The sequence below is a fragment of the Rhagoletis zephyria genome, unplaced genomic scaffold (genome assembly GCF_001687245.7).
Source record: "Rhagoletis zephyria isolate East Lansing unplaced genomic scaffold, Rhagoletis_zephyria_1.1 Rzeph_scaffold_00006, whole genome shotgun sequence".
NCBI lineage: Eukaryota > Metazoa > Arthropoda > Insecta > Diptera > Tephritidae > Rhagoletis > Rhagoletis zephyria.
Genome location: NW_016157090.1, coordinates 471,976 through 486,884, shown reverse-complemented (window position 1 = coordinate 486,884; position 14,909 = coordinate 471,976). Strand labels below are relative to the sequence as shown.

At 34.2% G+C, this 14,909-nt stretch overlaps 1 protein-coding gene across 1 annotated transcript in view; it reads right to left on the bottom strand.

Annotated features, from left to right (window-relative positions):
* Window positions 1-10,848, bottom strand: part of LOC108381104 (platelet binding protein GspB-like) — an 87,311-nt gene extending 76,463 nt beyond the window's left edge. Inside the window, exons 1-2 of the mRNA XM_017637687.1 lie at window positions 9,490-10,848; window positions 7,827-8,241 (exon numbers count right to left, since the gene is read on the bottom strand). Coding sequence (XP_017493176.1) covers window positions 7,827-8,241; window positions 9,490-9,667 — 593 coding nt within the window. The 5' untranslated portion in view covers window positions 9,668-10,848. The remainder of the gene's footprint in view (window positions 1-7,826; window positions 8,242-9,489) is intronic.
* Window positions 10,849-14,909: the final 4,061 nt, after the last annotated feature.

Sequence of the window (14,909 nt, the reverse complement as noted above, 5' to 3'; positions counted from 1 at the left end):
TTTCTTAATTTAAAATCAAAAAATATTTAGAGGTCGCTCAAAGCGCCCAAAGTTTTCCATGTACATATTTTGTATGGGGAAAAAACAACTTTTCGTAGAACTGGTATAGAATTCTTAAAAATAAATATTTTTCTATCGGAAAACTCTGTTTCTCTGCAACAGATTCCCAATAATAATACTCAATTGTTTATTTAATCATTTTTTCATCGAAACTATAATTTATAGGTTCGCCAAAAAAATGGGGGGAACAATAAAAAATCGTTAGTATTAAAAAATGGTTAAATAAAAAATTTGGTATTATTATTTAAAGTCTCCTGAAGACAACCGTAGTTTTTCGATCGAAAAATATTGATTTTCAAGAATTCTATACCATTTCTACGAAAAAATGTTTTTCCCCATATAAAAATATATGGAAAACTTTGAGCGCTTTGAGCGACCTCTAAATATTTTTTTGATTTCAAAATAAAAAATAAGGGTATACTTTTTATATTCGATATAGAACAATCCTAGGGGGTGAGCGCATTACAAATTCGACTTTACTGTTTTTGGACCACCCTAATGTGCATATGTACTTTTGTATCTATTGCATGAAGGTACGCCTTCAAAAAAGCGCTCACCCTCCGACAAAATCAATGCAAAACACCTATGTACATACGCACATGAGTACGTATGTATGTATGTATGTACATACTCGATCCTTCCCGTTAAGAGTCTATTTTTTTGCTGTTCATGTTTTTCTGCAACATCGACTTTTTCCAGCACTTTCTATTTCTATAAATTTCATTGCATTTTACTCTGCATTTGCGTATTTTTTTACCGTTTTTTTTTTTTTACATTTTAAAATTTGCACAACCTTCAAAGTAGCTAAGCTTCCACAGCGATTTCCGCTTCTCTTACGGCTTGCGGAAAAATTCATCTCCGCTTGTTTACCTACCACGCTGTGTTGTCAGCAATTTTCGTGCGCTTATATGTGCGTCGGTGTGAGTGCGTAGGGCGCAATCAACCAACCTACCCTACATGCATACCCCATTCAGGCTATACCACCCACCACCACGGCCCACTTTCCGAACACAATAAAGAGCGAAATGCAAAACGTCTCAACACCACCACCACCACCACCATCTCGGCAACCCCTAACAATAACAACTTCTATCCTCCTCTCTTATGCGCTGGCTAGCGCTGTGCATTATCACTCACCTTATTTTCGTATTGCATAAATGTGATTTGTGCTTTTGCGATTTATTCAATTGCTTTACATGGCGTTTGAGATTGATGCAATTTTCCCAAAACGCTTGACACTTCTTATGAATTTCGTGTGCACGTATTTTGATGATGAAAAAAATTACACGATTTTTAAGTGATTCTAAGTGAGTTTGCTTGTCGGGTGGTTGCTGCTTATTGGAGTCACTTTACCTTAAGGATTCTCAAAAATTTTTTCTACGACGTAAATATTAAATACACTGCGTGCAGGAAGACCCTTTCAACTCTACTGGCTGCGTGTTGTGCAACTTTTCACTAATTTGTTGGCAAATTTTCTCACAATATAGCGCAACTGCCTAAACAATTTGCTTTTCGCAGTAGAATTTTCACATCATTTTAAATTTTTTCCCCCATAAAGTATAGATACTCATAACATTTTGGCATTTTTGGAATCCATACAACTAGCGCTCGCGTACTCCGTGCAACCGTCACTGCAGGCGTGTGCTCTCTATACTGAATTTTCGCAAGTGATTATGACATCTCGCAGACCCAAAGGCAAACCAGCCAGCCATAGATGACAGAGACAGACGCGAAGACGTCGACGACATTGACGACGTTGGCAGCGCCTTTAAACCGCCTTCTATTCGCCTTCGGTGATATTAAGAAGCCTTTTTCAGCCTCCTGCTTTCTTGATGGGGCGCGTTTAGCGTATTCGCGCACACACGAAGCCACCGTCATCGACCGTAGTCGCAGCAGCAGTGTTCATGTAATCACAAACCTCATCCGTTGTGGTCGCTAGCGTAGCGCCCGCTCCCCCAAGCAGCGTTGAGTAGCACAGCCAGCAGCTGCTTGCCTTCTTGTCCAGATGTGCGTCGTGCGCTTGTGCTGTAGGCGGGAGGTGGTTAGCCCTTTGCCCCTTGCCTTGCCTTACCGAAGTCGTTTTGCTGCCACTTCTGTGTTCGCTGCCGCGTCGTTGATACAGCCAACGCTTAGGCGCATTTTCAGCTTCCCTTACGAGTCGCCGTGCATCACGTGAGTCCTACGACTGCGCTCTCTCTTGCATGCGCACATTTGTAATACGCCCAGCGTCAAGCATTCCATACGACAGCTTCGCGTGCGTTCTCCCTCTTTGCGCTCTCGTTAGCACCCGGCAGCTTCTTTGCTGTCAACACCGACAATTTTTTTAAATGGTCTAGCGACAGCGCATGCGCAAACAAATTTCGAAATTGCAACAGTACTGTTATATGCGAATTCTAAAAAAATTCGAAATCAACAAACGTGCGACATTTGTGGCAAGTTGTCTAATTCTTTTAGTCGATGTGGGCTTTCCTTCTTGTTGTGTTTTCATTTTGCCGCGGCTGGTAGGCTTCTCTTACACCGTCCATAGTTGGCTGTGATTTGCGCCGCCAATACATATTCTTGAGCCATTAAGTCATCACCTTTGCCTTATGCCAACAGTTATTAGTTGCTTGGTTATTATCATGTAACCGTTATTTAATATTGTCATTTTTTCTTCTGCTTTGCGATAATCTTCAAGCATAACCTGCCGTTCGAAGAAGAATCGGAAACTTTTGCAATGCGCTAAATTTAATTTTACAATCTCTGTCTTACATTTCGTGGTTGAAATTTTAAAGCAATTAGAGCCACGCGCCACTGTTAAAAGCTGCATTCTTAAACTTTTCTTTAAAAAGTTCAGTGACCCCCAAGCCAATTGACTCACTGCGAAAAAAAATTGCGAAGAATTAAATAATAATAATGTACATATCGTCACCTGAAATGCGAAAAGCTGTAACTAACAAAGACAAATTTTTGCAAAAACGGCATGGGGACTTGTAATTCGATGAAATGTTTCATAATCAATCAATAAGAAAATATTGGATTTTTCGAATTTCAGGTGATGATATCGCACGTTTAATAAGATAGAGAATTATTTAAAAAAATAAATTTTGTGGGAAAACGCAATCAACTTTGATCAATTCATACAGTTGCACAGTGGGCCAAAAGAAATAGAACGTGGCCAAAAATTTTTTTTGGCTATTTAAACGTGAAAAAATGAAAAAAAAAAAAAATACTTTGATGGTATAGCTTATTGTCTAAGGTATCAAAATCCGCGGTACATCGAAAAGAACCAGGTGTCCAAAAATTATGGAAAATCCGAAAAGGCACGTATTTTAAATTTTTTGAAGTTTTAACAGCCTCAACGGATTTAGCCCTAGTCTGTATCGGTGACAAAAATTTTTTACTGACAAATTTAAACTTATTCATATACTTTTCCGTAATAAAATCTGTGAAAAAAATTTGTCACAGATACAAAATAGAGCCGTTATTATATTTTCTCCCATTCTACTTGGTATTTTCTGTAGGAAGTTTCTGGACAAAAATTTAAAAACAGGGTTGCCAGATATAAGAAAATTTATAATTATTCAAAAGCTGCAAAGCATACTTCAATTTCTGTATTTTAAAAATTTTTTGCAGAGTTAAAACAAAATTATTTTGTAGTGGGGTTGCCACCTTCTTTCTAAAAAGTTACCGTTACGTTTATTAGAAAATGTATGCTTATTAAATATCATAATATGGGTATCAAACGGAAAGTGTTTGAACAAGCTTTAGCATTAACATGATTTTGTGTTAAGTTGCCTATCTATCAACTAAGGCTATCATTTTAATTATTTAAATTATATTATTTAAAAAATAAGAATGCGAATTTAATTGAAAAATGTTAAGTGGTGCATTTTATGTTAAATTATTTAAAACAAAAATTCCTTCATGTGACTAAAATTGATAAATGGATATTAAAAATTATTTCAAAGTTTAACCTGTTATTAGCCTGCAAATTTACACACTTGCAGTATGCAGTGCCTACCACGAGGAAGTTATAGGAATAAAGGACCTCACTTTTTTATTTTATTTTTTAACGGAAGAAAAACCCAACAACAAAAAAAGCTTTCATTAATTACAGTGTAATCTTAGTCATCAGAAATTAGATTTCTTTATTTACTTATTTCTTTATGTTTTTAAAGTTCGTATTTTTTATTATTTTTTTTGTTGTTATTTAAATTTAAATTAATTATAACCTTATTGCGCATCGGGAGGCTAAGTCCTTTCATTTAAAAACTCACTGTTTAGTCCAACGAACATCCCACATCTTATAATTTTTCGTACAGGTGGTAACCCTCTTCGAAAAAGAACCTTATTGCACATCTGGAGGCCAAGCTCTTAGACAGGACACCTCATTTTTTATAATTGAATGAACTGTACAAATCTGATGTCATTAACAAAAAATGCCACTAAAAAAAATAAAATCTTATTGTACATCCGGAAACCACATCCTTTCACTTGATACCTCCTTTTAAGTCCAAAAAACGGCGAGGATCTTATAATTTATAAAAATGTGGCAACCCTACTCAAAAAATAATACCACACTAAACATCTAGAAGCCAAGCCCTTTTATTTGACATCTCACGTTATCGATTCGGTGTGATTTTCTATTTTATTTTTCCATTTATCTTCACTCTGATATCGCTTCTTTTCCGAGCTTTTTTACATACATACACTCATGGACAAAAGAATAGTATTGTTTGTAACTTATGTTTATTTATTTTTAATAATTTTAACTTAAAATATAGTTCGAAATTTCAAAGCTTACACAAACTTCAGCAAAATTAACAAATTTCCAAAAATTTGCATCCAAATTTCACACTTTTTATGCAGAATTTTCGAGTATGCAGTTTTGTAAGCCATTCAATTTTAGTAAAATAAAGTGCAAGTTTCAAGTTGAGTTGAACATTTTCTTCCATATAATGCATGAACAAAATTTATTTTTATATGGAACTTTTGTGAACTTTGTGTAGGTTTTAAAAATAATAATAATAATCCCAACGGACGAATTACATTTTAAACGAAAGTTATTAAAAATATAAATAAATAAACTTTAATTACAAACAATGTTATTTTGAGTTTTGCTCCTATTCTTTTGTCCATGAGTGTACACACTCGACATAACATACATACATATTTATGTAGAAATTTTTTGGCAACGATTTTGTTTACATTGCTGGTAAATGTGTTTCTATTCTGCGGTAAATTAGGAGTCAGATGCAGTGGGGCATAGCGTGACATGAAATACCTGCCACAACTAACTTCGACATTTCTTTGCTGCACAAAGTTTATTAGTGTTTTATGTCTTTTCTACCTTCAAAAGTGCACTAGCCAAAAGTGAGGGGCTTTTTATGTCAGCAATAATATTTATTGGCCTAGTACCGACCTGCGTTCGAATTTTCGCAAATACCAAATAAATAAGGGTAGACAGATTGAATTTTCATGATTGTGTGAATAAATTTTAGTCGAACATTTTAGTGCATTGAGTCATTTGAAAATGAATTCAACAGCATGGGACTAATGCAATATTGTGGTTGTTTTTCAAAGTCACAAGCAACAACAATCCGTGTGGCGTTTTTTTTTATCTAATTTATTCGAACTATTCGACTGGTAATTTGTGTTGTAGTTAAACAGAAATTAATCTTCCCCCACAAATGCTATTTTATTTTTTTTTATTTTTTTTATACTTCTTTCTCAAGCTCTTTTTAAGCTTGTTTACTTTGACAACGATTAATTACCAACTCATGTCCGCGTGTGTGGCGCAAGGAGCACCCTGCAGGAAATGCGGAAGAAGCTAAAATTATCGAGTGGTGCCAGTCAGAGTCCTCAGGCTGAATAAAACTGTTTTAAATTTAGTAAACTTGGGCTAACACCTTACACAAATAAAAAAATGGTCTGGAGTAATATATTAATATACCCATCGATAAATATGCATATCGATTAATTTGTAGATCAATCGAGCAATCTTATCGATTAAATTGTCTATTAAATATATCGATATCCAATAATATATCCATCGATTAATATGCCTGATTACTTTTTAGTTTTAAAAGTTTTTCTATCGATAGCAATATTGCACACAAAAATACCAACAAATATATCGAAAAATATTGATTCATCCACCGATAATTTATTGAAAATTCAATTGGCAGATAATCGATACAAAAATCGACAACTAAATTTCAGGCAATATTGATAATAAGATGGATCTTATCGATAACGATACCAACATGACAGTATTATGATATCGATTAATGTATCGGTAAACTTAACAATCACGATTATTAAGTGACGGAAAATCTCTGCACTACATTACGTGCATTTTATCGATAAGTATAATTTTAAAAGGCGTTCAAAGACGTTCCGAACATTTCGTATAAAAATGAGTTTTCCTGTCGGGTATTCTAACAAAAACACAATAGTAGAAAGCCCAAAAATGAAAAGTGCCTACTACCCGAAAACGTCATTATTATTCTTGCAAAAAGCGCGAATGGTTGGCAAAAAAAAATCGATATTCGACGAATCACGAAACTTTAGCCAAAACCTAACGGATCTAACTACATACATACTGATGTACATACATATCGTCGTTTAAAATGCAAAACCGCGTATCAGCAAAATGCAAAACCGCGTATGTGAAGTTGTAGAAATTATTTTCTAGAGCGTAAAAACACTCATATTTCAAAATGGTTCACTTTTTTATAAAGCATTCGCATTTCTGGCTAGTATATTTCAAGACGAATGGATAAGGATTGGGCCAAGAGCTTGTGAGAGCAATTTTCCAATTTTTGACAGCCAATGTCAGTTACGCGGCTTTGCAGAATGACGATATGCGGTTTTGTACTTTAAACGACGATATGTATGTACAGTATTGGACATGTCTATAACAAACCCATTTCAAAGGGCTATTACATATTTGCCACTTATGTTTAATTATTTATTGTTGAGCATTTTCAATTAAAATACAGTTCATTCTCTAACAAAACTAATATAAAACCAAGTTTAAAACTTTTTAAAAGACTACAAAAAACGCAACAAATTTTAACCCAAATTTCAAACTTTTTTCTCAGAAGTGTAAGAATTTTCTCGAGTATGCAGTTTCATAGCCCATTCAATTTTAGTCCGATAATGTGCAAGTTTAACGTCGCTAAAAAATTTTTTATTAGTCTGTATTTTAATTTAAAATTCCTAAAAATAAATAAATAAACATGACTGGCAAACAATATCAATTTGAAATGGGGGTGCTATTGTATTGGCCAATACTGTATGTAGAAGCATCAGTTTGTATGACGAGTTAATCATGCGATATGTACAATATTTATTGCGTAATTCATAGTTACATACAGAATGAGAGGTGTGACCGCATAGTCGTGATGTGATCATTTACCACGTGTCTAATCTGATGTCATCAATGTGGAATAGTTTTAAAGAAGATGTACTAACACGCACACTACGTATGTACATGCATACATATGTAGTCGGCGACATGATGTGATGTGATGTAATATGATGCGATAATGAGTGCGATGTCAAGTGATTATTATCTATGACATGTGCTTGTGTTAGCGTCATGAGTTTGATCTAGTCAAATGCAGCAGTCATATGAGGTCAAGTATAAAATTGAAACTCCACTACCGAATTAAATAACACTACATACATAAATAATAGCATTAAAAATTTCAAATTTTGTAGCCATACACGTACTATAAATACACACCCAGCTTCATATTGGCCGGCATTAAACTCACCTTTCCTCCGTTTTCGACTTCAATCCCACCGATGCTGTCGTCACCTTCAGCGCTTGCTCGATCAAAGAACTCAATGCGCTCGAACGACGTTGGTGATGTTTTCGGCCGAGTAGTGGCGTTGGAGCAGCAGAATTCGCCAAGGAACTGCAGGCAGAATTCGATGTTGGCGGTACACTTAAAATAGGCACCGGAATACGTTTCTCTCTCAGCCAATCGACATCCACTGGATCAGTATTACAACGCGGTCGTGGTCGATACACTTCACTGACTTGCTCCTGCCGACGCAAATGCTTCTTGGGCCGTACAAAGCAGAGATTTTCTGTGGACTTGTAAAATGCTTTGCGACTACTTGTCGTACTGTCGGTGGTGCTGAGATTCGAATCACTCGAAGTGAATTTGTGTAGCATCAGCAGTGCTGTGGGATAGAAGAGATGAGGAGGGCAATAGATGAGTGAGGAAAATGCATAAACTAAGTGGATGAAAAAGTTAAATTTGTTAAATATTTATGTAAGTATTTTTTTGAATTTGCAGCTACATAGTATAATCGAGGCATAAAGTACATAGAAACAGTTTAGGCTGTAGTCGCTGGCTAATTGTTTAGCTCAGGTTAAGATTACTTTCAGAAGATACTTCTCAGCAAGTGGTCCTTCAGAGGAGATATTTATATATATATTTTTTTTTTTGTTCTAAGAAGCCGCAGGAAAAAAATTCTGGAAGTACTGGCCGTAAATAGGCGGATAGATAGTAACATGTCTCCAATATCCAGCGAATTCTCATGCTTCGCAGCGATATTCCATCGCATTTCTACCGATTCAACTTCTTCTTCTTCTTCGTTGTCTCTGTAACCGCCTAAGCGATTTTGGCCGATGACACTTTTCTGTTATTGTTATGACCTATTGAGTACGTAAGAACGGCGTCAAAATTTTAGGCGGCGACGAGTTTTGTCATTGGCGTGAGAATAGGGCGGTATGTTGAATTTGGGCAGCCACGAGACGCTAGAAAAAAGGACCGCAGATTTTTAACTCAACTCCGAAGCTCAGCCATCGGCAATGCTACTAGCGGTGATTTATCACAATTTAACCAGGTCGACGATGTTGGTTTCGAAACTGAGATGTCTTTCCTCAAAAATCAACCTGAGCCATTAATTAATATCCGGGGCGGAAGGCCGAAAATGGCTACATAGGTATGTATGTAATTCAACTCGTTTTCTAAAAAATAATGGGATAAAAGCATAAAATCCTCGCTGTTAGCTCTAGTGGGTAAAGAGTTTTTTTTTTACTTTAAGCTGATCTGAAGCTAAATAAAACGCGTGCTTCGCTTTGCGTGACAGATTCGCTTTGACAGATAAGATGAAATGTATGAAAATGCACAAAGCATGCGAAGCGAAAAGATGCGCGCGTTGACCATCAGCTAAATAAATATTTATTTTATGTCGTCCACATTCGAATTTTCATGCAGAAACATAGAATTCAATTACACTACTAATACTTTTAAAACTAAATACATACTATGTACATTTTGCGTCTTGCGCTTTGCTGGCAAAGTTATAAATGTCACGCAAAGCCACAAAGTTTTATCTGACATCAGCTTTATTGCTGCCCACCATCACCATCAGCAGTTGTGCACTCTACGATATCATTCTTCAGACGCTTTCACTACTCACATTTACTGCTCGCTGTCTTTCTTAAATTATGATCACTCTCGCACTCATCCAATGATTCCATTGTATCCAAACCAGGCGAGATGGAGCGGCTAATGCGCCGATGAGCCGGACGGAGGGGACGCAAATAATCCTCCGTATTGACGGAGAGATATTGCATATTTTTTTTATTTTGTGACATATTTTTGTGTTCTTCCTTTTCCCGGATATCTTTCAAAATTTTTTTTAAGGCACTTACACTGCTTCACTTTAAAATTCGTCAATTTTTTTAAAGTAATTTTTTGTATGCTATGTCCTGAAATCAGCACAATTTACAGGCTTGATACTTTTATGAAAGCAAGCCGTCGGGCGGACGGTTACGCTGTCACTGAAATTGACAATGAAAATTAGCAAACAATTTGCTGTTGAGGGCGACGTCTTATTGAGAATCTCGGTTTGCTATTTTCTTTTTTTGTCGAACAAATTGAAAAGCATAAAAAAATACCCGGCGTTTGTGTAGCGGAAGCACATCGCGACATCGAGGCCAAAAGGTTTTCATTGTTTTCTGTTGCATTTTTGCTTTCTCAAGTTGTCCCCTGTACCCACTCCCCCACTCCACCCTCTACACCGCCTAATTTTCCGCAAGTTGCTGCTATGTTTGCTTACAGTCTCGCTACTTTGCATTTGATTTTATTTCTGGCACATTTTTTTTTTTTTTTTAAGTTTTTTTGTGGTTTTGTAATAAGGAAAAGGTTTTTGTAAGCGTCGACACGGCGACACTCACAGCATTTTGAATGTTGAAAATGGATTTTGTTGCTGTTTTGTGTATTTAACACAATGCTTTTGTTTATCAATGTTCTTGGCTGCCATTCAAAATGATGATAAATAAACGATAGTGGAATTGTTTGTAGTTGATACCCTAGTATGGCCCCTTGGCGTAACAGATGTTATGAAGTGACCGACCGCATGTTGTGCGACGCTCCCACTTTCGCCTTCAATGGCAACGCACATATATACATATGTACATACATACATATATGTTGTAATTGTAAATTGTAGGAGAGAAAAAATGTTGTGATGATTGACTGTTAGAACTGTTAGATGTATGGGAGTGTTTGCGTGTTGAAGTGACCCTGTAGGGAAGTCCACCCGTTCTGAACTCGGAGCTTAGAAATTTCTTGTTAATTTCGAATTACTTGGAACTAGTTTACGGCTCTTCAACAACAAGATTATATATTTTTTAATATATATTATAACCAATTTCACGAAAGGAATTTAAGTGAAATATATAATCAGAATTTAATATGGAAACTGACATTTTTCACTTAACTGCTTTCCTGAAACCGGCAGTTAATAAACCAACTAGGGTTTGAATTATAAAAAAAAAATTATTTTCAAACCCTTTTTAATTTCTAATAATACTACATATCCTTTGTTAATTTAAAAATAATTTACGGTTATAGATTTTGTCTTTTTTGAGCTGAATAAATAAAGTCAAAAAGTTGTATCTAAAAAAATAATAAAAACGAATAACGAATTGAATAGCAGATTCTTGGTACCGTATATTTTCATTTTTTCATTTATTGGTGTTGGTTAATTTTTCTGACATGGTGATAAGATCATTTATTTTGGAACGAATTTCGGTCAATCCTTGTTAAGCATGAAAAATGACACTGAAAAAACCGGTTTGTCAGCAAACCAAAAATATACTTTTAAATTTTTCGCAAACTTTTTTAGAAAAAAATATTTTACAAGACATGTTAGCTCCATTAAAGCTAAAAGTTTTAATTTAACACAGTATTGTATATTTTTCGAGCTCAAGGCCACATGAAAATCGAAACAAAATATTTGATTTTACATTTGTTTTTATTTGCCGATATTTCGACTTCAGTCTGAAGTCATCCTCAGGAACATTTGACAATGTCGATCAAACATTGTCAAATGTTCCTGAGGATGACTTCAGACTGAAGTCGAAATATCGGCAAATAAAAACAAATGTAAAATCAAAAATTTTGTTTCGATTTTCATGTGGCCTTGAGCTCGAAAAATATACAATACTGTGTAAAACGAACGGCCAATAAATAAAAAGATAAAAAGTTTTAATTTAAGATTATTTTATATTTTAGGTCTAAAAACAATTTTCGATTTTTTTTAATATCAAACTTTGTTCTACTATTTTAAAAGAGAATTTTTTTTAATAAGCTCCTATATAGTTAAAGGTTTGTAAATTAATTAATTTTATTTTTTTGGTATGAAATACATTTTTTTAGGACAAAAAATAAATATATTTTTTAATTTCATACATTTTTCCTTTTTCTTAGGTGTAAAATTTTAAATTTTTATGTACACATATCTCACTGAAGATATTTTTAATTAAAAATTATTCTTTTTTATTGAGCTGTGACCATTTTTGAAGAAAAAATTTGTGGAAAAACAAGAATTTTTTATTTAAAAAAATTTGTTTCAAAAACTTTATGAAAGGAAAGTATTTTTGAATTTTAAGACATAGTTCTTTCAGTACAAAATAAAAATCAATTTACATATGTACATATATGTATTTTCTCAATTCATTTTAATTTTTAAAGGGTTAAATTACAAGTTTTTTGTGTATATACATAACTATATTCGTATGTATAAGACTTAATAAAGATATTTTTAGTTCAAAAATAAAGCTTTTTTAACTATTTAAATTTTGGAATGAAATTATTTATTAATTTTTATTTTAAAAATTATTAGTTTGGTGTAAATGGAATTATTTTGAATCTAAAATATATATGTATAAATTTTTTATGTATCTACTTTTTTGAAAAATATTGATAAATTTTTTTTGATATGAACAAGTTAATAACATCACTCACGTCCTCAAAAACGTATAGACAAGCAAACAAATACCCTAAAGATTCGCTTTTAAGAGTAGCATTTTAGGAGGGCTATTTCATCTTGACTTCAATGGGTTAATAGACAGTTTATACCAAACTTCTCCTCCAATTTCTGACATGTTATACAGTATTTGGCATTTTTTTCACCACACCATCTCAAATTTGCCCCGCTGGGTTGTTGACGCACACATACAAGCATACATATCTACATTTGTAAGTGGATACAAAAATACGTGTGGATTTTTATTTAATTAAAATGCCCGCAGACAAAGCAAAGTAAACACGGAAGCACAGCAAAAATAGCGCTTGTAAGGGATGGGCACTTTGTAATATAGTTTTTTTTTCAAGCATTTTAATACAAATAATATACTAAATAGTTCCATATTCAATTTTGAATTTTTTGTTTTGAATGTCTTAAAAGTTTTCACTAATGTACGCATGTATGCATGTATGTATGTATATTGTTAATATTTAAAAAAAAAATTTAGTCAAATTATTTTCATTACTGAACAGTCAACGAAGCGAACATTTTTTCACTTAAATCATATTTCCGACACTCCCACGCCATGACGAACATTCAACACGCGCTCTCATCCATTGACGACCTTTAAACTAATCGACCGATTCAGTGTACGCTGTCTTTTCACTGTCTATTACTATCGTTTAAATGTCCAACTAAACCAACTACATATACTATATATGTACATACATACCTACTATTTAGTGGATATGTATAGAATTTTGGCTGCCTTAGCACGCCCATTAAACCACCAGCTGCCCATCAGCGCGAACTTTCAATTTTCGCATTTGCCGCGGGGTAAAGAAACATACGCATGTCCTAATTGAATGTTTATTTTCTACGGTTTCATTTTCTTTCTTTTGTCTTCAAATACAGGGCGCATGCCCAGCAGGGAACTCTCTTGAGTTAGGGAAGAAGACTTCTTGTATAAAAAATGTTTAACGAAAAACGGTGGTGGCCGTTATGCGATTTATGTGTCTTTTGATCAACAAAGGTTTATCGTAGATTGCCAGAAGGCTGAGAAAATCAAATGTCTGGAAGTGTCCGTCGGCGGGTTCCGACTCTTTCTCTGACCTGCGTATCTCTACATAAAACATCGGACAATATTTGGCCTTTGATATTTTTCGTTTGGAAATTCTTCGCCTTGGGGTATCTACTCTCACAGACTACTCTAAATTTAAGTGTAATGTAGCGAACAGAAATATTTTCTCTTGATTATATTTTGTAAAATACTTGGGACGGATTTTAGAAGATTGTTTCAGTACAAATTAAAAAAAATATGTATATATTTTTACCGGCATACATATTGTGAAAGTCGGAAGAAACACCATCTAACTATGTAAAAGTAATATTTTCTTCTTACCGCAACTGCGAAAGACTGACTTGCTGCAGAAAGCTTTTCAAGAATTATTTAAATGAAAAGGAGGTATTTTTTATTTATTTCTTTTGTTTTCTATATCGCTTCTCGATCAACATAGCGAGTTATAGTTAAAAAAAAAAATGGCACGCCCTAACAAACCAATCAGAAATTTTGCATCCGTACAAAGGACAACGTTATTTTGCTTAAAGATTTTCCGGCAGGGTAGGCATGCATTTGTTAGTATTTACTTTGTAGCCAGACACTATAGGTGTTCTAATAAATTTTATGCGTTGACTGTTTGCCTTGTAGATACTGCATCTGCTAGCGCACAACAAATGACGAATAGAGTAAAATCAGTTGAAAGAGGAAACTAAAAAGTAAGCAAATTTTGAGAAACAAAGTAAAAAACAGTGGCTTTTAAAACACGTTTTTTATATTCTATCACACAATTTTAGATTTTTTTATATATTTTTTTTTTTTTAATGAATCGAAGTGAATATCTACCAATTTTCCTCAATTATTTTCAAATATTTTTACTCCGCTTAGTTCTTAAAAAAAATAACCATGATATGCGTTTGTTCGCCATGAGAAGATTTATTGTTGTTGTTGTTTTAACAGCATACAAATTCTCCAAAGAGTTCTTGGGGATTATTGCTGGAGTGACACTCCTTGACCAGATATAAATCTGGGTCGTTCCGGTTACGTAGACCCGACTGTCGTGGGAACGTGAGAAAATTAATAGTTTCCTTCGGCTTTTGTGAAGTTCTGAATCGAAAAAAAGAATTTTCCATCATATTTTTTAATTTTATCATTAAAAACACAAATTAATGTTTTTTTTTTATAATTTTATCATTTAAACGATTTTTTCTCTTCAAGCCTTCAAAGACTACAATTTGCCCTCTGACTGATGCACAGCAATATTTCCATTAGTATGCGTCACTTTAAGAGCGCCTAAAATGCTGCTACACTTCATTTGAGGAAAGGAACGCATACATTTGAAAGTATATAAACCAGACCCTATAGGAAATTTTAAAGTAAAACACGCGCACCTTTTTTGGAACATTTTAGTTATATTTTTGAACAATAAAATCTTTTTTTCATTCGCTGTTGCCGACTGTTCCCAAAACGGCATTCACAGATTGGGAGTTGGTGTAAGTCGAGACAGACTGCCCATGAATGCCGTTTA